We start from the raw sequence: 23,179 nt of genomic DNA on the forward strand, positions 1-23,179 counted from the left end.
AAAAAAGTATCTTTGGTAATGGGGCCCTAGGATCATCAAAAGTGACTGCTGCAGTGAATCAGGAGGAGTAAGTCCTGGAGACAGTTTGTTGAGCTCTGGGGTGGCTAACGTGGCCTTTAAAATCTCCTGACTTCCTTGTCAGAAGGCTGTTTGATACCAGAATTTAACTAGAAGATGACATCCTTCACATGGGGAAAGTATTAGCATGGTTAATTAAGGATCTGGACAGAAAGTGCCTCTACCTTGACTGTATGCTGAGTGTATTTAATCCTTTTTCATCCTGCTGGCCACAACATGGTGGAGAGCAGTCCCTCAACTTTGTTACATCATAGTGGACAAAGACAAAGTATAGCTATATCTGCATAAGCCTTAAAAAAGATAGGCATTTTGGGAGTGCTAGGGGTGGGAAAGGTTGGGAGGGAGTAGCTACTTATTGCAGTGGATAGAGTGCCTGATCTAGAGAGGAAGACTCCTGTTCCTGAGTTCAAATCTGGCCTCAGATACTTGCTAGCTGTGTGACCCTGGGTAAGTCACCTCACCCTGTTTGCCTCAGCTCATCTGTAAAAATGAGCTGGAGAAGGAAATGAAAAGCCACTCTAGTATCTTTGCCAAGAAAACCCCAAATGGGTTGGGAGAGCAGAAATGGACCTGAGATTTCATTCATCTAGTGAATTTTTTTTCTTCTTTTTTTAAAAAAATTAATTTATTTTTCATTCTCAACATTCATTTCCATAAGATTTTGGTTCCAAATTTTCTCCCCATCTCTCCCCTCCCCCCCTTCCCAAGATGGCATGCATTCTGAGTGCCCTTTCCCCCAGTCTGCCCTCCCTTCTATCAACTCGCCCCCCCGCCATCCCCTTCCCTTCTATTTTCCTATAGGGCAAGATAGAGTTCTATACCCCATTGCCAGTATATCTTATTTCCCAGTTGCATGTAAAAACAGTTTTTAACTTTTGTTTTTAAAACTTTGAGTTCTAAATTCTATCCCTTCTTCCCTCCCTCCTCACCCTCATTAAGAAGGCAAGCAATTCAGTATAGGTTGTACATGTTATAGGTAGTTATGCAAAACACTTCCATACTAGTCATCATCTAGTGAACTTGTATTAAGAAAGCTCCCTTCTCCAGTGTGGACTTGCAGCAGGTAAAGAATTACCCTGGGGGTTAAATGGTGGGGAGGGGGCTACACTTGGTAGCTGGAAGAGGTGGATCTCAGAGTTTTCAAGACTGACAGGCTGCTTGGCTTTTCCTTTTTGGTGCTGAACAGAGTGGAGAAATGAGGAAGACGAGAGTTTTTAAAGGAGCAGCATAAGGTAGTGGCAAGTCTGAAGCCTTCTCCATCTAATAGGCACAAGGGCATAATCTTTCACCTTTTAGAGCCTAATGTTCCTCATCTGTAATTGGTGCTAATTATACCTGTAGTATTGACCTAGCAGGTTGGTTGTGAAAAAGCCATTGAAGTAACATGTGGAAATTATTTTGAGATCTTTCAGGTACTGCATAAATGTGAGCTGTTTTTATTATTCTGCTCTTGTGCATCCTGGGCTTTATCACCACAGGATCGAAGCTTGAGAACCTAGTGGGATTTTATCTGCTAAACCAAGCAAAAATAAAACAATGATTGGAATTGCTCCCCAGTGGTTTTGTTTTACAGCTAATATTAACAAACAGCATAGAGGGAGGATATATTTAGTCTTCTCCAGCTGAGATATTAACATAATACTCAAGGGTAAAAAGACCAGCACCTTGGAACTGAACATTGTTTGGGTGCCCTGCTTCTAAAAACCTGCTAGCTAAGAACCCTCAGAGCCCAAAGAGCCTTCGCTCATCATTCATAAGCCGCCTTGCTCTCAAGTGTTTTCTTCTTCCTTATCTTTGACTACCAGAGCCACACAGAATTCTGTCTCTCACTGGGTTACAGCAGCTAGTCTATGGACGAGATGATAAGATCTGGATAAATGAGACAGATGAAACAACAAATTCTGAATCCCTCCCGACTTGTGGTTTCATCTTTTCTCTTCCTTTGGGGGTTTCTCTCTCTTCTCCTGCCTACAATAGTACAGCCGTCTTTCATATAGTAGTGAAAAAAATTGGGGAAATGTTTCTTTCTTTAGAAGCCCTGACAAACAGTTAAATCTTCTCCAGTTTTTAGTACTGATATATTTTATAAAAGCTTCCAGTTACCTTACAGGATAATATTACTTGATTAATTTGACCCATCTATTTACCAGAAAAATAAAAACCCAGTAGAAGGCATGGAATTCTCCCAGTCTGTCTGTGGAGTGAGTGCCTGTGACAGCTCAATTTTTCTCCTACCCTAGTCATCATCATTGTTACAATAATAGACTTTGTATTGAGCCGGACCCTTTTTCAAGCTTTCAGTGTGAAAGGTACTTAAGACCTTCCACCATTTGGCCCATTTAAGCCTTTTTTCTTTTATTTTCTCATTCAGGTATCCTGTCCTCTCCAAACAGAACTACCATTATTTCTCAAGCCAGCCCTGAGATTGTCTTATTTCATACATTTTTGTATTTACAGTTCCCTTTTCCTAGAATGCCCTTTTTTCTTCCCCCTTTCTTCTCCTCTCCCCCCCTCCCCCAATTGTCTTAGCTTTTCCAGAGTCTTCTAGGCTTAGTCAAGAAGCCATGTAAACTTTCCTGGTCCTCTAGCAAAGCCAGTCTTTCTCTCTTTGGGATTCCAACAGCACTTTATTCTGTTTCTTGTAGCTTTTAACACATTTTACTTGTAGTTAATTTGTGCATTTGTTTTATTTTCCATCTCTTATTTAAACACATAGCACCCCACCCCTAATGCCCACTTAGTACAGGACTGTGTACATGGTAGGGACTAAAAAAATTTTTTTAATGTTGAATTAGTGGAATTTCATGCTTTCCAGGAAGTCCATCTTAAATGAGGTAGATGCTATTGGAGAACTTGAAGAGAAAAATTCTATATGAACATCTTTTCCATGATTCCTCACCTACTGTTTTCTCCTTTCAGTTTCTTGTCATTGATGACTTGCTTTTGAAGTCTTGTACTGAAAGCGTTTTTACAAACTCTGTAATTTCTGTCACTCTATTTTATGTTGAACATGCCTATTAATATAAGTTCATAGTACCTGTGGCATCCATGGGCAATAAAAATCAGCTGCCATGGGGGAAGCCATTATCTACCACACATTGGTTATAAATTCTATGTTCAATTAATCAGGTGAAACTCTAAAGTTTCTTCTGTAAGATGCAAGGGGACACACAAAGTGAGTCTTCACAGTATGGTGGTTCCCTTCACTTCCATTGTCAAAAGGCAGAGGATGCACTATTGTATTATGGAGAATGTTGATTGTGCTGCGCCCCATGGTGAGAGATCTGCATACATCAGGCAAAAGCCAAGGGCAATACTTTGATACTTTTGTGGTCCTGTGATCTTATGGATATGGATAATTGTTCTCCCTGACATGGATTACAGCCCATTGATGACTCTGTGGTTCTTTTACCACAGTTTTACCACAGAAGTTAAGGGCTTCCATAACTCTGCTGTAGAGAATCTCTCGGGTCTTTGGTATTTCATGCATAGAAGTGCAAGTCCATCTTTTGTCCTTTGTTCTCACCTACTTCCTTTCCACAGGAGATGAATGTGTAAAAATCTTGGGCGGTGGTAACTTACCTAGTAGAAAGGGGTAATGTTTCAGAATAAGATGGACTTTTAGTGTTTGTTTGCATGCTGTTCTGATAGACAACTCACGGCCAGCTTTTATCATGGCTAACTCTTTCCATAAGATGTTTATCGTTGCACCCTCAGCTCAGAGTGGGAAATGGGTGAAAGGCTGATTAATGGGTCAGTCACTTGCCAGTTCCTTAAGGGCACTCTGAAATCTTCTAGGGAGATCTCCTTATTTTACAGATGAGAAGAAACTCCTAGGAAGTTTTCATGATTTTCCCAGGTTCACAATCTGGTTATTTACCAGCAAGGCCAGGACTTCAGTCCAGCTTTTTAGCTATTTAGCTTCCTGCCAAAGGAGCTATCTCTAGCAGATTCTCTTCTCAGAAGAATTTAAAAGGAGTTGGTAGGAAGAAGAGTTGTGAAGCCGGGGTCCACACGTGCTGTGGTTTCTTTTTGTCCCAACTGTTTTCTCCTTTAGCATTTCGTTAAGTTTTAAACCCCATTTTTTTTTTTGTGGCTGCTGGCACAGATCTGAAAATGCAATTTTCATTTTTATTTATGCCTCCTTTGCTTGTTTGTTTATCAATTAAAAGGCTGTTCAAAAGTGCCAAGGAGCAAGTGGTATAGATGAGGAAGGGGTGGTAGGGTTTGTTTTTTTTTTTTAAAGGACATTGGAAACGTATCAACATTTGGGGGACAGGATTTCTTGGGCTTTTTCAAACTCTTTTCAATCCTGTTTGAGTTTGTCCAGACACTGCTGTGGAAGATTGGATCTGAAGTATCCCTGAGAGATCTCAGCTCCATCTTCCTTCTAAGGGTTTTTCTTAGATGTCCTTTCCAGGACATTACAACCTAGACCTTCTTTGTCCCAGGGGAGACAAGTTATTAGACAGTATATATTCCCCAACTACTCAGTGGTCCAAACTACGAATTCTGTTCTGGCTTCTAGTATGTAGCTAAATGAACTCTACCTTTCTCTCTTCTCTCTCCTTTCTCTCTTTCAGCTTGGCAGTGACCTTGGCGGGGGCATTGGAGGAAGTCCGGCAGTAAGTGCCATCCATTTTTTTCACAGTGGGAAAATAGTGTCCCTCCCCTACCCCAATTTGATGTGACTTTTTTCCTACACTAATTCTCTCAGAGCAGCCATTGCTGCTGTCAGACGTTGTAGGTGCAGACTAACATGGCAGTGTTAGAAGAGTAGCATCATGAGAGAAGGTCATTTTGAGCTGTCAAGCTGGTGCCCCATTCTGTTAGGCTACATCCATCCGCAGGACTTGGAGTCTTGGTCTCTTCAGGCATTTCTCTGGCTTCCTGTCATTAATAGTTAAAAAGAAATGGAAACTCCTATCTTGGTTAGGAAATGCTCTTATGCCCTGGTGTCATCTAGCATGCAGTTGAGAGAGTGATCTGGACTCGGTAAGAGCGAAAGGTTCCTGAGAGAGTGTGTTTGAGAGAAAACCCCCACCGTTGTGGGGGAGGGGCCCCCTAAATGCTTACTCTTGTATTGGGAGAACAAGACATGACTCTAGAGATGGCCAGACCCCAGTGGAAATGGAGCTGCTGCCCTCTCTCGCACCAGCAGCCCCTTCCCCTCTCATTTTATGATACCCAGAGGCCTTTTGCAAAGAATCATGGAAGCTAAAATTGGAAAAAAAAAAAAAAGCCAACCTTGGGTCCCTGTGTCCTCATTCTGCACTTTTGTGCTCTCTCAAAAATAGCCTAGAGCGCGTGTTCCTGTGAAAGTGAAGCCCTCTTGGGTACAGAGCTCATTTGTAGTGAAAAGAGAGGGTGTGGATTGGCCTCCCCCATTGCTGGGCTTGCTTTGTCTCACTGAGTGCTTCCTTATTGACTTGGTTTTGCTCAAGTGCTGGTGTGAGGACTAGATGTGTTTGGTGTGCATTGTGACTCCTCCCCCTTTCTTCTGGACTTAAAATTGTTATTTTTTCCCCTGTAGGTGGGACAGTCCTTCATTCCATCTTCTGTGCCTGCGACTTTTGCCCCTTCACCTACTCCTGCGGTGGTTAGCAGTGGACTCAATGACCTCTTTGAGCTCTCCACTGGCATAGGCCTGGCGCCTGGAGGGTTTGTGGCTCCCAAAGCTGTAAGTCAAAAGAACACCATGGTGGGATGTTCTCGATGAATAGGGCTTGGGCTTTTTGTGATTTTGGTGTTGGACCTGACTTCTACTGTTTCTTGAACCTGGGACTTTGTTCCCCTTATTGAAGGGGGCAGGAGGAGATAACAGAGCTCAAACTCACCAACCAGAGACCACTGCTATTCTTGCCACATTTGCTGTTATTTATAATTGATCCACGGGGCTTAAAATCTTAAGGAGGCAAATTCTTTTCCTGTGTATATACCATATCATTTGGTCTGTCAACTTTAAAGTCAGACCAGGGGAAATCTTATACCTTTTTGTCTTTTTAATTTTGGTATAATGTTGAGTAGAAAAAAAACATAAATAACATGCTATTCTCTGACTCTGAGAGTCATCGATCATGAGAACTGAAAGCGCCCTCAGATTTCATATGATACAACCCTTTTAATTTTACTGATGAGAAAACTGAGAACCAGTGGGATCAGGACTTGCCCAGGGTCAGATAGGTAGTGAAAATTCTGAGACATTTACCCTGAACTACCTGACTCCCAGTCTGGTTACTATTTTCACTAAGGCATCTTCTTCCCCTTGATCTTATAGCATGTGTAACATAGAATATATTTTTCTGTTTTCTGTCATTTGCTATTAGTATAAGACATTTATTTTTTAATATAAGGGGTATATAAATTCTGTCAGATCTACCAAGTAGAAAGTCTTTAAGGATTGGCCTAGTTATGGACTGTTGTCTGGGGCCCAGTTAATTAACTTTGAAGGCTCATCACCAGGTGAGCACAGAATGATGGATTTTTATTTACCATTGCAACTCTTAAAAACCATTGACTGTGGTATAGTCAATGTGAATAAGGGAGTGCTCCTACTGGCAGAATTACAGCTTCTTGATGTAATGAAGCGTAAATGTTTGTGGAATTAGTAAGAACATGAAAAAGAAGGCCTTAGAAGGTCCTTTGAGGGTGGCAGCCCCTTCATAATCTCGGAGTGCATCACTGGGCCAGAGCTCCCAGTCTGACTGGGCTTGACATGCTTCATTACCTTCTGGGGAACCATGCTATTTTATTTCTTTTTGAATTGTTTACTTATTTACCTGGTTCGTTACAGAGGATCTCAAGTTGTCCTATCCAGGAAATATATGCATTGCGTACACAGTTGTCTGTGTTTATTACTTTTTCTACAAAGTTGTTCTGGTATGATTTAGCTCAGAGCAGGATGTCAAATTGCCCTTGACTAATTGAACCTTACCCAGGGCCTTTCCCAACTCTACATAGAATTATAAAGCCTCCCAAAAAATATAATTTTGTTTTAGAAAGTTAGGACAAAGCACATGACATATGATCAATTTAGATTCCATTGTAGTTTTGGGCAGGATTAATGCAGTGTTTTGAATATAATGAAGCTCAAATATCTAATTGAAAAGGTTATGATAAAATCCTGAGATTTCATCATTTTAGCATTTACTTTCAATCACTAATAAATTTTGAACCAGAACTGTTAACGCCTATCAGGAGGTACCTGGAGTTCCCCATCTTCCCCTATTTGTTCTCCCTACTTGAGGCACAAAAAAGTAGTGACCAGGATGGTCAGGGAAGAGGGTCAGGCTTGATCGTCAGTGCCTGAATAATTATGGATGAACTATGGTGGTCAGTCTGCAGAGAGGCATGTTTTCTGCTCCTACTACAGACTTCCTGAGGGCACGTTTTAGTTTTCTGTTCTTCCCTGTGGAATCTGAATGATGGCATGTTATCTCTCCTAGGCATTGCCTTGTACAAATGGCTTCTATGCTGCCTTTCAGGTTTGGCTCCCTGCAGTGAAAGCAAAAGGCCTGGAGATTTCAGGAACGTTCACACACCGGCAGGGCCACATCTACATGGACATGAACTTCACCAACAAAGCGTTGCAGCACATGACAGATTTTGCTATTCAGTTTAACAAGAACAGGTAAGAAGCCTGAGCCTTCTGCTTGGTCTTGTGGTGGGCGTTTGCCTCCCACTCAAGCAGAGAATGGGCCATTCAATCAGGGAAAACCTCTCCTCTCGGTAGGCTCTGGACTCAGGATGAGGCCCAGGTCATCTTCGACTCAGCAGGAATTGTATGTGATGGCTCTGCCATCATTTGGAATCATAAAACAAAAACCCAGATGCCTACTGCCACGAGACAGCACGCTCTGCTGAAAATCCTAGAGAATTTGGACTTTATTTCTTAGTGTTTTGTTAATGCTCTTTTTTTTACATCGCTGTTGTCTTTAGCCTGTTCTCCTCTCCCTACCTTGTCGTAGAGCCCTCCGTGTAGCAGATTGACATAGTTAGACAAAACAAAGCAACATCTTGGTCATATCTGAAAATGTAAACATCATTCCCCTGCTGTAGTCCACACTGCTGCTCAAAGGCCAAGCACGGGTTTCCCCTTTGGTCCTCTGAAGGCGTGCTTAGATGTTGCAGTGATGTCCTTCCTGATACTGTTACCTAAATGTGAGAGCAGAGCGCTTGTCCACTTTTCTGTGTATGCTCAGTGCTTTCGTTGTTGTTGTTCAGTGGTTCCAGTTATATTTGATTCTGTGACCCCATTTGGGTAACAGCAACAAACCACACTTAAATGTTTGTTGATTGACTTGAAATAGTCTCCAAAGAGTGAGACTTTTTTTTCTGTCATTGGTGACAGGAATAGCACTTTGCACAGCTAGCCCTTAATGGTGCCTCTCCACACCCCATATCTTGTTTCTGAGGACACAAGATTGTGAGCTACACGGTGCAGGCTGGCATTGACTTTGGCATTACCTTTGTCTTGCCCTAGCTTCTTGCTAAGAAGGAAGAAGTTAAAGGCCCCAACCTAAGAGTTCTGAAGCACCAGTGGTCCGTGTTAAGTTTTCATGGCTTAAGGAACTGGCTGCAAGATCCCATAAAAAATATATTTTTATTTTTTTTAATCACCTTCATTTCTGAACATGCCCCTCCCTCTCCCCCCACATAATGAGGCATCCTTTGTAACAAAGAATAGAAGAAGAAAGGGGGAGGAAATGTTCTAGCTTCTAGATTTCACTGGTGGGATCCTTTTTTTTTGTAATTGTGAAAGATTCAATTCTGTTTATAAAATAGGAGTAATTGACTCTTGAATCATCAGATCTATTTGTGTTAGCTAAGAGGCTCCATTTCTGAAATCTGGGCTTGTATCATCAATCATTTTAATTCACTCTAAACCATTTGCAAATGTTTTCACCTTCTGGAATATTTTTTGAACTGGCATATCAGAAACCATCAATTTGTCTGGCTGGCTTGTACTTTAGTTTGCCCTGGCCAGTGAGCTGTCTAGGAAATTTCTCCTGAAGGTACACTCTGTTTCAGAGCAGTAGCGTGTCACAGGCGGAAGACACGTTCTAATGAAAGAGACACAGCTTTGATGGCTCGGGGCAAGTCTCCTCTGATTTCTGCTGGTTCTGAGGTTAGAATCACAGGATTTTGGCCCAGTGAGTCATCAGGGAGAGTTCCCCATCCTTCACTTAAAAATGCCTATTTCACTGTCCTTGACAAGGAAAAAAGACTTGCCCAGTTAAGGGATAGATTTTCTGTGTAAATTACTTAGTTGTTGTGCCTTAGTGAAGTATTTGCTTACTTGCCTTCATTTTTTTTTTGCTTTTTTGGGGGGGTGGCGGGCAATTGGGGTTAAGTGACTTGCTCAACACGGCTAGTTTTTGTGTTAAGTGTCTGAGGCTGGATTTGAACTCAAGTCCTCCTGACTCCAGGGCTGGTGCTCTATTCACTGCGCCACCTAGCCGCCCCACTTGCCTTCATTTCTAAAACTAATCCAGACATGAAAATGGATAAATCCTAGATTAGGAACACCTGCGTTCAGATCCAGTCTTACATACTTACTAGATGTGTGATGCTGGGCAGATTGTTTACTTAAATCTCTGTGCCTTAGTCTCCTCACCTGTACAATGGGAATAATAATAATACCTTCCTTCCAGAGTTGTGGGGACAAAATGAGACATTAGTTTTAAGCACTTTGCAGACTTTGACGTTGTATTTGTGCTGTGATGATGATGTCTTCACTGGTAAAACAGAAAACATACTGTCAGATTGCCTGTTTTGCTCTTTATTCCAATAATCTTTCCTGATCTGCCTTTGCAAAATCCTTTTTATTCATGGCTGTTCTTTAGACTAAGGGATTGGGTCTTTGGTTTTGTTTTCTTTTTGTAAATATCATTTTTCTTTGTCAGTTTCTTCCCTCCTTTTATACTGTCCTGTCTTCATCCAAGAAAACGAGATAGCTGGTATGTGCTGCCTGTTATGGACTTGACTGACCAAATTTAGCCTCAGTTTCCTTTTAGTTATTTAGAATACACAAGCTAATCAACTCCATTTTGCTTAAATTGGCTGTTTCCCCTGGAGTCATTGGATAATCTGTGAACAAAAAAAAAAAGAGAGTGAATAGGAATGAAAGTAAGATTTGCAAATGCATAATTCTGTCCTCTGGATAGGGCTGCAGTTGGGTCACTGTGAATCAACAGAATCATCCTTCTCTTGCTTTGTTTTGAAGGAAACGATAATTCTTCTCCCCCACCCAAAGACAATTTAGGCGTCTTAGGGTACTAGATTGAGAGCAGGACAGGACTTTGGATGGAAAGGCCATGGAAAAGCAGCTCCTCTGGGGAAGCAGGACTAAAGGGGGCTTAGAGAAGCAGTCTTCATCAGCGGAAGCTGTGTTTGGTGTGAACCTCCAGCCCTGGGAGGAGGAGCAGAAGCCCCGGGGTCTTGTTGTACTCATGTTGACCCAGCTAATCAGAATCTAGCTCTCTTGGCCCTTCTTGTTCTTGCCATTATCCAAGATGAGGCTTATTGACTAAAACAGCATTCAGAGCCCCAGAGATGCTGCTGGCTCAGTCCTTGCTTCTTTTACATCTCCTCGTTTCTTTTCTCTCTTAGTTTTGGGGTCATCCCTAGCACTCCTTTGGCCATTCATACTCCACTGATGCCGAACCAAAGCATTGATGTATCCCTTCCCCTCAATACTTTGGGTCCAGTGATGAAGATGGAACCTCTCAATAACCTACAGGTAAGAGAACCTTCCTCCCCATGCAGTCAGAGATGACCGGTACCATGTTGGTCTCATGCTTTTTTGTGTGCCTGCCATTGGCAGGGGAAGGTCCTCCCCACAGCTGATGTTAGACTAGATCCTGAAACAAGGTTGGAAATAGTCCTGTGTGGAGTTGTGGGCCTCTTTATTCAAATGCTTGGGCATCAGAGAACACAGCCTTTGTTTGTGTCCTGGTTTCTCATTCTGATATTAGTTGAAGGAAATTAAGGCATAGAACAAGGGAATTACTGACTGTTCTTGGCAGTGGAAGTGGGGAGAGAGTTCGTGTAACTGATTCTCATTTCACATCATTTCCCTTCATGCTATCTATATTTCAGGTGAGCTGGGCAACTTGCCATTACCCAGTCTGGTTCTCTGTCTTTTGCCAGGTTGTGTACTTTCTCCTCATCTTTGCCTGTTGAAATCTTTATTTTCCTTAAAGATTCCTAAGTGGTTTGCCCCCTGCAGGGAGCCTTCCTGGCCAGCCCTCTCTGCTCCTATGCTGACAGTGTTCTCTTTCTCCTCCAACTCACCTGGGTCACACTCTGCCTTGTGTTGTCCGTGCAATGGCATGTGGATCCTCCTGGTTTACTGTAAATGCTCTGAGCATTTTTGTTTCCCCAGAGACACACAAAGATAGACACAGACACAGACACAGACACACAGACACAGACACACACACACACACACACACACACACACACACACACAGGCCTGTGGTTCTTAGATGCGACCCCTTAAAGGCAGCCAACTGCTCTGAGGGCCTGCCATGCAATTTAAAAAATATTTATTCTGAGCCTTCTTATTCCCTCTCAGATCTGAAATACAGTTTTCAAATCTGTGTACATTCATACAGTTTTTAATCAGGGAATTTCCTGCAAGTTTTTGGGTGTTTGATAGCTAGAGTTTTGCTAGACCAGGCAGGGGAAAACTTGTGTGCTTGTCTGTTAGTGATTTCTCTATCTAGCAAGTACTTTTGGCCAAGTTAAGAACAGATTATATGAGATTTTAATGATTTTACAAAAGTATCTGGGTGGTGGTGGTGATGGGAGATGTTTTTTTTTTTTTGGGATGAATTCTAAGGAAAGGGTGTACTCTACTATGCAGATGAACAAGATACCCCCCAGGAAATTTTGCCCCAAATGGAAGGGAATTCTTTGGGGGATTACAAAGCTCTAGGTTTTTTTGGTTGCTTCTTGCAGTGCAGGTTTCATTTTGCAACTGTTAAGAAGTGACTAGAAGTCTTGGACTGGGTGTAGCAAAGCCTGGGAGACCTTGCTGCTGAGGGAGAGTGTGTCCTACCCTGCCTCCTATCTAAGGAACTTTTGTTTTATTTTTATTTTTTAATTTTTTAAAATGCTTTATTAACTTCTGATTTACATCATTCGTTTCCACCAGATTTTGAGTTACAAATTTTCTCCCCATTTTTCCCCTACCCACTGCCCCAAAATAGCAGTCCCACAGGATATCCCCTCCTCCAATCTGCTCTCTCCCATATTTTCTCTCATACCCCTTTCAACTTTTCCGGTGGATCTCTATGCCTCAGTGCCTGTATATCTTATTTCCCAATTACATATAAAATAGTATTTATAATAGTGTATATATATATATATATATATATGTACACACACACACATATGTGTGTGTGTGTGAATATTTGATTTTAAAACTTTGAATTCCAGATTCATTCCCTTCCTTGTCACCCACCCTTACTGGGAAGATAAGCAGTTCAGTATAGATTGTACATGTGTGGCTAATGCAAAACAATAGCGTAGTAGATATATTGTAAAAGACTGACTATATTTCCCTCCCTCCTATCCCACCTCCCACTTGTTCTGTTCTCTACTTTGATCCCATCCCTTTTCAAAAGTGGGTGCTTCCAACTTCCCTCCCCCTGAGCCTGCCCTCCCTTCCATCATCCCCCCTCTCATCCCCTTTCCCCCCTACTCTCCTGGAGGGTGAGATACCCTATTTAGTGTGTATTTCATGCCCTCCTCAAGCCAAATTCAATGGGAATAAGGTTGACTCATTCCCTTTTGCCTTCCTGTTCTTTTCCTCCATTGTAACCCTTTTCCCTTGCCTCTTCTGTATGAGATAGTTTACCCCAATCTGTCTCTCCCCATCTCCTCTCATTATATTCCTCTCTCACCTCTTAATTTCACCTTTTAAGTATCATCCCTTCCTGTTAAATTGGTCCTGTGCCCTCAATGTGTACCTGTAAACATATATACACATTCACATATGTATTCATATGCCCATATACCCTCATATATAGACATATATATTTCTATTCCCTTCAACTACTGAGAAAAGTTTCATAAGTTACAATTATTGTTTTTCCATGTAGGAATGTTAATAGTTCAACTTTGATAAGTTCCTTATGATTTCTTTTCCCTGTTTACCTTCTCATGCTTCTCTTGCTTCTTGTATCTGAATGTCAAATTTTCTATTCAACTCTGGTTTTTTCATCAGGAATGCTTGAAAGTCCTCTATTCCACTGAATGACCATATTTTCCCCTGAAAGATGATACTCAGTTTTGCTGGGTAGGTGACTCATGGTTTTAATCCCAACTCCTTTGACCTCCAGAATATCATATTCCAAGCCCTTCGATCCCTCAGTGTAGAAGCTGCCAGATCCTGGGTTATCCTGATTGTGTTTCCACAATATTCAAATTGTTTCTTCCCGGCTGCTTATAATATTCTCTCCTTAATCTGGGAATTCCAGAACCTGGCTATAATATTCCTAGGAGTTTTGTTTTTGGGATCTTTTTTAGGAGGTGATCGGTGGATTCTTTCAACCTCTGTTTTGCCCTCTGGTACTAAAACATCAGGGCAGTTTTCTTTGAGAACTTCCTGGAGGATGATTTCTAGGTTCTTACTTTGATCATGGCTTTCAGGTAGTCCAATAATTTTTAAATTATATCTCCTGGATCTATTTTCCAGGTCAGTGGTTTTTTCTATTCTTTCATTTGTTTGGATCTGTTTAACAGCATCTTGATTTCTCATAAAGTCATTAGCTTCCATTTGCTCCAATCTAATTCTGAAGGAATGATTCTCCTCATTGAGCTTTTGAGATTCTTTTTCCATCTGGCAAATTCAGCTTTTTAAGGCATTCTTCTCCTCATTGCCTTTTTGAGCCTCTTTTGCCATTTGAGTCAGTCTATTTTTTAAGGTATTATTTTCCTTAGGCTGTTGACTTTCATTTCATAATTTTCTTGCATTGTTCTCATTTCTCTTCCCAATGTTTCCTCCACTTCTCTTACCTGCTTCTTAAGGTCCTCTATGGCCTGTAACCAGCTCGTATTTTCCTTTGGAGCTTTTGGTGCAGGAGTTCTGACTTCACTGTTTTCCTCCTGTTCCATGCTTTGCTCCTTTTTGTCCCCCAAATAGGAGTGTAATGTTGGAATCTTCTGTCTGCTTTGTTTCCTTTGCCTGGTCATGTCACCCCTCAGTCACTTGACCCCTGGGCTTTTTGCTACAGTAGGACTCTGCCACCAGACAGGGGAGCTTTTGTCCCAAACGCTGGGGTTTTCTCAGCTGCTGGAGGTATTAGATGGGTTCCCTCTCTGAGGTCTCCACACGCTCTGGCAAGCTGGACACACATCCCAGGACGTCCACCCTAGACTGCAATCCAGATCCAAGCAGGTTAAAGCAAGAGCGATTACCCCTCAGACTGGTGCTGGTCCCCCTACACCCTGCAGGCCAAGAGCTGAAGATGCCACATTGTGCTGACTGGCTGTGCTGGCGTCTCAGCGGCTTCTTGCTCTGGGGCAAAAGCCACGCACTCCCACATACTGGGTCCCAAAGTCCAGACTGCACTGACCTCTCACTTTGTCCTTCGCATCTGTTGATAAATTTGGAAAGGGCCACAGCTGCAGCTGATCTGGAGTCCATCTGGCTGGCTGTCGGCTGGTCAGGTCCATCCTGGGGCTAAAGCCTTGGCATGGGGCTGGGCTCAGCTCCCAGAGTGCTTCGCTGGATTCCTGTGGCCGGGCTGTCCTCAGCAGGAGATTAGATTCTCTGTGTCATTTTGTGAGTTCTGCAGCCCCAAAGTTTGTTTAGAGTCCCCTTTTTACATGGATTGGAGAAGGTGGAAGCTGGAGCCGCAGGGAAGTCGTGCTTCTACTCCGCCATCTTGGCTCTGCCCCCCTATATGTAATCTTTTGTTTTATTTTTAATCTGACTTTTGGAGAAAATTAAAGGCCTGAGAAGGGTAGTTCTCAGTTGTCTAAGTCTGTGTTACTTAGGTTCCTCACCTAGGATCTCCTTTTCCTGTCCCTGACCCAACTTTAGACGTCTTCCCTTCCCCTTCATGTTGCCTCTTTTCTCTTCATCGCCCCTCACTGACTCTCCACTTTTTAACTTTGTCTGATCCAGGTTGAATATGTCTTAATTAAGACCTTAATTTTCTACCCACCTCTTATAGAGAAAAATTGTAAACAACTTGAGCTTAGTTTTCCGGAGATTACTAGATAGATCTTAAGTCAAGTAAAGAAGCATTTATTAGGCATTTTGTGTATTCCAGGGACTGTGCTCAGCACTGGCAATACAGAGAAAGGCAGAAACCCAAATACCCCCCAGTTCCTGCTGTCAGGGAACATGCCCTTTAGTGGGGGACACAACAAGCAGATAGCTGTGTACAAACAAACTATCCACTTAATAAATTGGAGATCCTCAGCTGAGAGAAGGTGCCGGTGTTAAGAGACTCAGGAGAGGCTTCTTGTAGAGGAGAGGGTAGGGTTTTAGCTGGGACTCGAAGGGTACAGGAGGGAGAGGATTCTAGCAGTGGAAATGCCCAGAGTCAGGAGATAGCATTTTGGATCGGGACAGCAAAGAGGTGAGTGTCCCTGATTTACAGAATGTGTGGTGCGTATAGGGGAGGGCAGATGGAGTGGGAAAGGAGGGAGATTATAAATGGCTTTGAATGTCAGAGGATTTTCTGTTTGATCCTGGAAGTGATAGGAAAAACTGGAGCATATTGAGTAGGAAGGGTGATGTGGTTAGGCTTGCATTTTTGCAGCCAAGTGAAGGACAAACAGGAGTGGATCACATCTGAGGCAGAGGAGATCCACTGGCAGGCTGTTGCAGTGCTCCAGGCTTGCAGTGATGGGAGGGTCAGAGGAGAGAAGGAGGCATCAGCAGGCCTTGGCAGAAGCTTGGCTATGAGAAGTGAGAGAGGGTGCAGGATCCAGGGTGACCCTTGGGTTGTGAGCATGAGGGACTGAGAGGCCGGTGATCCCCTCAACAGGAATAGGAAAGTTAAGCATTGGAACAGGATGAGGCCATTGTTGACTGCAGAGAGTTAAGAAGAGAGAAGCAGTAAAGAAAGGAGAGACACAGATTATAGACATTCTTCTCGGTGGAGAAATACAGAAACAGAAGGACACAAGTAGTCTTTGAGCCTGTGAATGCTGGTCCTGGGGTCTCTGCGCCCTGTCTCTTGCCTCCTCTTCTGCCTCTCTGCCTCTGTCACTTTGGTTTGTCTCCCTTGATTTTCTGGCCAGCTCCATCTCTCTCTGTCTGTTCCTCACTCCCTCTTTGTTGCCCGTGATTCCCCAACTCTACCTCACCTTCCCTTAAATTACTTTTGATTTCTTCATAGACAAAAAGGCATTGATGTGGATTAATTAAAATGGATGCATAGAGAAACATCTGTAAATATCTCTTTTTCCCTTGTATTCCTTTGCTGTCCTGTCTTTTCTTTTCCTTCAGGGAGCTAGGGGGAGTGGGAAAGAGATCCATCCATCCTTACCCTTATCCCTGAGAACTTGCTGTGGAGGGACTGACCTCTAGTCTTGTTCTTCACAGTAGATTGGAGATGACAGACTGTAGGGAACAATAAGTAGTAGCAGTGGACAGGAAGTGACCAGGGATTTGGCCTTGGACCCAGAAGTTTTCCTAAGGACTTTGCGTAAACATAAGGTCCTGCCTTACCTCAGTGCCTCTAGGGCCTCATAATCCTTGCCCTCTCACCTCCTCCCTAACTGGCCCTGCTGCCTTCCCTGCCTCAGGCTGAAAGCAGTACCTTGGATGGAGGGAAGTTCCTGCCTGAATCTTCAGGGGGAGGAAGTAGGAGCAAATTCTTCATCCCACTGCAGGAGAGGGACATATACTTCTGTCTTCTCAAGTTGAAATTCATTTTCCCACAGAAAAACATTGTTGCATATGGTGGCTTAGATCTTTTAAGTACATCAGTAGTCTTAAAATATTTTATGGGTTAAATTGGCATTGTTCTAATGGGAAAATATATTCCCAATTTTCAAACAATTTAAAATTATTTTCTGAGCATCATTTTTCATAAGTTGGGTGTTGGATTTTCTGTAGTGATTTATATGAATCTGACATATAGATAAAATTGATTGGTTGTCTGTTTTGTAGGCTACAGAACTATGTCGCTAAGAGCACAGACTTTGGGTCAGATGGCCTGAGCTCTAGACCTAACTTGTTTACACACTAACTTGTGGTTATGTGACTTTGAACAAGTCCTGTATTCTCTCAGGGCTTCTGTTTCCTCATCTGTAAACTGTGGATAAAATCCCAGCTATTCCGTTTTCAGACTTGTTGAGAGGATGGGATGAGACAATGAATGTGCAAACTAAGATGCTGTGTGACTGAGTTAGGCAGTGATGTTATTATTATGCTGTACACAGAGACTTGGGCCTGTGTTCTTCACCATAATTTTTACAACCCTGTACATGCTTTGATTATGATTATCAGAAAATGAAAATGACTATCAGAAAGTTCCACACTCTGCAGAATCATTTTTTGACTTCAGTGTTAATGATCAGCAGCACACAAGCTCTCTTGTTCCAAGGGCTCCTCCTTGGCACACCTGCCCTTGAAAAATGAGACCCCCGAGCAAGTTAGCCTGTGTATGACTCTCTAGAGGTTTTCCAGAAAGTCGGGAGTTTTTTATTTAGTTAGAGGTGCCAAGTGACATACATTAACTTTCACTTGCTCCTAAAAGAAGGACTCTGCTTAGTTGCCAACACAATACAGCAGTCACAGATTGGGGGCTAGCTTCTTGTTGGATCCACCATCTTTCTAGATAAATTGAGGAAGCCATCTGAAGACACCAACAAGAAGGATTTATGAGAGCTGCTGTAGTGGTGTTATTTGGAGAAAAACAGTCATTTCCATACCCACTCAAGAGGCCTGCTCGCCCCTTCACTAATGGCTTCGTTGCCACAGCAGTTGACTGTCTCTTCTTAGCCGAGGGAGTAATCGTTTTGAGTTAAGATATTGTGAGTCATGATAGTAGTTTGGCTCAGGTTGGGTAAGAAAGCACAGCTATTACTCTGCAGCCAAAATTGGCTGTTACTATGATGAGAGAAATTTCTTATAAGGGCCTTCAGCACAGGATCCTGAAGGAATTCTCCAGTCCACATGTGGCCCATCCTCTGGAAAACGTCACTGCACACTTTCTCCACCCTGGATCTAGGAGTAGTCAGCAAGCATGCACCATGCGTTATCTTGGAGACAAGAAGAGAAATTGGGACCGAAGCAAAGGAGACAGATTCTCTTCTTTTAAAATCTGAAGAGGCAAGTTATGGACAAGTGCCTTAGGAGCTCACTTGTCTTTAAAAAACAGCAATAACAAAAAGCAAGTGCTTTTTGATGCCTTTTGTTTTTTCTAATACTGTCTCTCTGTTCACCCCCCCCCCCCCTTAAACATATTTATAGTAAAAAAGAAAAAAAAAAGTGAGGAAAGAAAATAGTTCATCAAAAGCTAATTCACTTTGCTATGGATCTGTAAACAAATGTACCAAATAGAAAATAAGAATTTTAGCATAAGGTATGCTAAAATAAAATATCTTAGCATAAAATTATCCCCTGAAAAAAATCTAGGATGACTTTTTGTAAATACTGAAAATTGCAGGAAACAAATCCCTAATTCTCCATTTATGGCTAACTTTGACCAACTCAAGCTGTCTCCAGTTTGTGGATTATCTTCACCCATAGCTTTTCCTCTGCTAATTAGCCTCTGCCAGCAGAAATGAGTGCAGAAGTTCATTAAACTTTTCTTAGCAGGTCAACAACCCTGATAAATGAACTGACAAATGAGTATATATTGAATGTGTGCTGAGTGCTGGGGAGACAAATCTGAAAGCAGGAAGTCTCAGCTCTTAAGGAGCTTATGTTTAATGGGGAAACAATGGTGAGGAAAGGTCACTTTGGTCTGGAAAAATACTGAGATGGGAGTGGACGACATATTCTAAGCAGGAATGATGACATGCTTGATTTGATCATGTTTTTTCAGGATTCTAAAACTGGAGATGAAGGGAGGGGTGTGGGCAGTGGGAAGGGGAGGGGTCCAGAAAAGAGGGAGTGAAATGAGCTTTCCAGAAATAGTGTTCCAACACATGCACTCACCAGTCAGGAGAGCAAGGCCTCAGGACAGACTCCATCATGACATGGTCTCTGGAGGTGTGGCCAGGAGGGGAAGGAGAAGCTTGTGCCACAAGCAGCCCCAGAGGGAGGAGGGAAAGGAAGCATGGTTGATGAAATTGGAAGAAGAGAAGATGGAAACAGATTACAAAAATGAGGCAGTTAAGACACATGTGGGTTTCTGTCAGCCAGACTGCCTCACATGGATAAGGAGAATCCAGACTTGGCAGCAACTTTCTTATAGGATGATGGAAGGTGTTGAGCCAAGTAAACATTTATACATAGGTAATTTGCAGGAGTTGGAGTAACTTCAGAGTCTAGTTCTCTTTCCTTTTAAAATAGAAAAGTCATGTTAATTGGGCTATAATAAAAAAAAAGTCTACATTCATTAATTCTGAATCCACACTAACCTCTTAGGAGACCTTAGCCACTATTCTGAAGGTGGCTGCAAAAGGTTTTATGAATGTAATCAAGCAACCAACTGTTAAATGTTCCTATGTTCCTATCTTAGGCTCTGAGGATACTGAAATCAAAAAGAAAAAAGAAATAAAACAAACCTTGTTCTCAAAGAGTATTTATTCTTTCTAGAGAGACAAAATATACAGACATGTATATACAAAAAAATAAAAGCAATGAATACAGCTATGGTGGGAGTGGTGGGAGGGCCTGTCATTTGGGAGTAATCATGAAAGGCTTCAGGTAGAAAAAGAAGTGAGGGATTCTTTGATGTGGAGGTGATAAGGGAAGTGTGGGATGTGGGGCACTGTCAGTGCCAAGGCATTGAGTGAGTGTGGGTGAAGACCCTCAAGAATGCCAGTTGGGCTAGCCTGAAGGAAGGAGGCCAGGTGGTGAGGGCTTTACAAACGAGAAGTTATTTGATCCAAGAAGCAGAAGGGAGTCCCTAGAGTTTATTGACTAGGAGAGTAACAGGATCAGATCTGTAGGACAGTGGAGAGAGGGAAGACTGCAAATGTTCCGGAGTAGAATACAAGGCCATACTTCCTTCCCCTTCCACCCTTCAGTTGGACCCTCATGACTTTCTTTATATTCTTTTTTATTTTTATTGTTATTTTTTTGCCTTTTGGAGGGCAGTTGGTGTTAAGTAACTTGCCCAAGGTTACTTGGCTAGTTTTTTTGTGTGGGTGTTAAGTGTCTGAGGCCAGAACCAAACTCGGGTCCTCCTGACTCCAGGGCAGGTGCTTTACTCACTGCACCACCTAGCCTCCCCTTATATCTTTTTTTATTATATACTCCAAAAGGAAGTTGACTATCCAGCTGATACAAAACCCTTTAAAATGGTCTCCTGCTAACTGAGCTTTCTCTGACTCAGTTGGCCTTGTTTGAATTAGATCAGCATTGGTTGCTAAGAAACATTTCCTCCACATACTTTGTCAGCCTTACCACCTGCAAGTGCTTCTGTCTCCTCATGGGAGATCACTGACTTGGAAGGACAGTGTGATTTGGGAGCCCTGGGTCAGTAAGCTGTGAATGCTGGCTTCTAGGTTGTGTCGTCTTCATGCAAATTCCAGTGAGCTCTGGGGATTCTCTGTGTCCAGGAAGCCATGGAAGAAAGCACTGGAGTGCCTCTGTGCCAGGTTAAGCACCGTGCTCTGGCACCTTTGGTGAGAGGTCTGAGGGTAGAATCTTCTGGATTGCTTAATTGCTTTTTGCTTTTCTTGAAAACCAGTATTTAGTAGCCACTGAGGAGCTGATCTCCTGTAACAGTGAACATTTAAGGTCTTAAAGGTGAGTTAGAGGCCATGTAGAAAGAACGTAAAATGAGACTGAATACTTTGTCATTGTAATAATAACCAAGCTTGGTCCTAGGATAGAGTTAAGATGGACCTATTTCCCTTGGTGTGTGTCTTGTCAAAGCTGTGTTTTTGCCGAACTGTTTTTTCTTCTTTGAAGTCTTTGTTATAAGAAAAGGCTCTCTATAGGGGAAAGGAAAGGATTCAGAAATGCACAAGAGGCAAAAACAAAAGACATCAATTAAAAACCTATGAGTTAAGAGGGAAGAAGTGGTTCTGATGCCTTCTTTAACTCTAAATGTTTTTTTTCTGTGACTATCACTTACAGGCTGAATTGATGGCATGTTTTAATCGGTTCTGTCTTTTCAAGAGAGAACAGGTTGCCCTGAAATGACAACAAAGGGCATTGTCCTCCATCTCATTGAGACTTGTCTTTAGTCCGTGTCAGTGTGGGAAGAACACCATGCCAGCTTAATAAAGGAGCCTGTGAACAGAGGGCCTTCATTAGAATTTCTGTCCCTTGCAACTCCTACGCTACCATCTTAGCCTGTGAGAGCGTCAGAGTTGCAGATGGTCACAGTCTCTGATATTTTGTGCCTTGCATATGTCCATTCTCACTCAGAAGGCTTTCAGCTGAAACTCTTGTGCCAGAAGAATGATGAAATGCTTCCCAGCGGAAGATCTTTTCAGCAGCAGATGCCAAACTGCTTTGCTTCACCAGACCTGTTGAGTTTGCATTTGAGGCCTGATAAGTTCAGCAGCTTAAAATTACTTGCTTGACCTGCCTGGTCCTGTAGTTAGGGACTGTGTCCTGTAGTTGCCTCTGTGGGCTTGCAGAGCTTCCTAAATAGATCTTCTGAGTGCTAGGGCCTGCTTCTGGGAACCAGATACATACTCCCAGGGAGACAGCTAAACCAAACCTGTAATCCCAGACGTGCTTAAGGTCAGGGTGACCCCAAGGAGTCTTGGCCCATCCTTTAACAGTTGCTGTGTAATGGAGTCTTGGTTACAAAAGATGAGAAAGGCTCGTCAGCTAGGTGGCGCAATGGATAAAGCACTGGCCCTGGAGTCAGGAGGACCTCATGTGCTGTATTCTTTCGCATCATCATAATTTCATGTGTCAATGTAATGGGATAAGAAGTCAAATGTGTCTTGTTTTCAAAGTTTGTATATAAATCCCTTTTGTGGTGGTTGGACATTACTTTTATGAAGTCACTTGCACACTTTGGAATAACAGTCATTATCATTAGCACGTCCATATATGTGTGGATCAGCCATGAAATAAATATTGTCCCATGTGCCAAGGAGGTAAAAGAATTCATGTTAGCCTAATGAAAATCACTCAGCAGACCACCTGCCCCCCCCGCCGCAAAAAAAAAAAAAAAGGCACATAGTACAGTCAAAAGAGTGCTGGATTCCTAGTCTTCCAGTCTGGTCTCCAGTCTGGCTCTTGCTGGCCTTCCATCCCTGCTGCCTGGGGTGCCATAGCTCTCCTCCCCTTGGGGGCTGAACTCCTCCAACAGGTACCTCCGCCATCTTTGTGCTCACTCTCTTCTTAACTCTGCACTCTGACTTCTGACCTCATCATTCAACCAGATTTGTTCTCTACAAAGTTATTGATGATCTCTTTTCTTAATCCTCAGCCTTTGACATTGCTGATTACCCTCCTTTCCTTGGTACTCTCCTCTCTCTAAGTTTTTGTGATACTGTTCTCTCCTGGTCCTGTTATCTATTATCTGATTTCTCCTTCTCTCTCCTTTGCTGGATCTTCTGGGTCATCCCTGTGTCCCACAAGCCTCTATCCTGCTCTTTCTTTTCTTTTCCCTCTTGACTTTCACTTGGTGATTTCATCAGCTCCCATGGATTTAATTATCATCTCTATACTGATGATTATCAAAACTACTTATCCAGTTCCAGCCTTTCTACTGACCTCCAGTCTCTCATCTTCAACTTCCTGTTGAACATCTCAAACTAGAAGTCCTATAGATGTCTTAAATTCTATCTGTCCGAAGCTGAAGTCATTATTTCCCTCTTCTGTCTACCAAACTTTCCGGTTACTCTCGAGAATACCCACCAGCTTCCCAGTCACCTTGGCTCATCCTCAACAGCTCACTCTCTCTTATCCCCCACATCTCTATTCAGTTGCAAGGACTGTCAGTTTTACCTTTGTAACATCTATTGCCTATTCCCCCTTCTCTGA

General features: G+C 42.6%; 1 protein-coding gene across 11 annotated transcripts in view; it reads left to right on the forward strand.

Annotated features, from left to right (window-relative positions):
- Window positions 1-23,179, forward strand: part of AP2B1 (adaptor related protein complex 2 subunit beta 1) — a 151,261-nt gene that overhangs the window by 96,150 nt on the left and 31,932 nt on the right. For 10 of the 11 annotated variants that reach the window (XM_069089950.1, XM_069089951.1, XM_069089952.1 and 7 more), the window contains 4 exons: window positions 4,662-4,703; window positions 5,612-5,758; window positions 7,563-7,708; window positions 10,690-10,819. In XM_069089950.1, coding sequence (XP_068946051.1) covers window positions 4,662-4,703; window positions 5,612-5,758; window positions 7,563-7,708; window positions 10,690-10,819 — 465 coding nt within the window. The remainder of the gene's footprint in view (window positions 1-4,661; window positions 4,704-5,611; window positions 5,759-7,562; window positions 7,709-10,689; window positions 10,820-23,179) is intronic. The other variant, XM_069089958.1, reaches the window with a different exon arrangement.

The sequence above is a fragment of the Petaurus breviceps genome, unplaced genomic scaffold (assembly GCF_028583685.1).
Source record: "Petaurus breviceps papuanus isolate PSGF00001 unplaced genomic scaffold, PetGlider_PUasm1.0 186, whole genome shotgun sequence".
Lineage (NCBI taxonomy): Eukaryota > Metazoa > Chordata > Mammalia > Diprotodontia > Petauridae > Petaurus > Petaurus breviceps.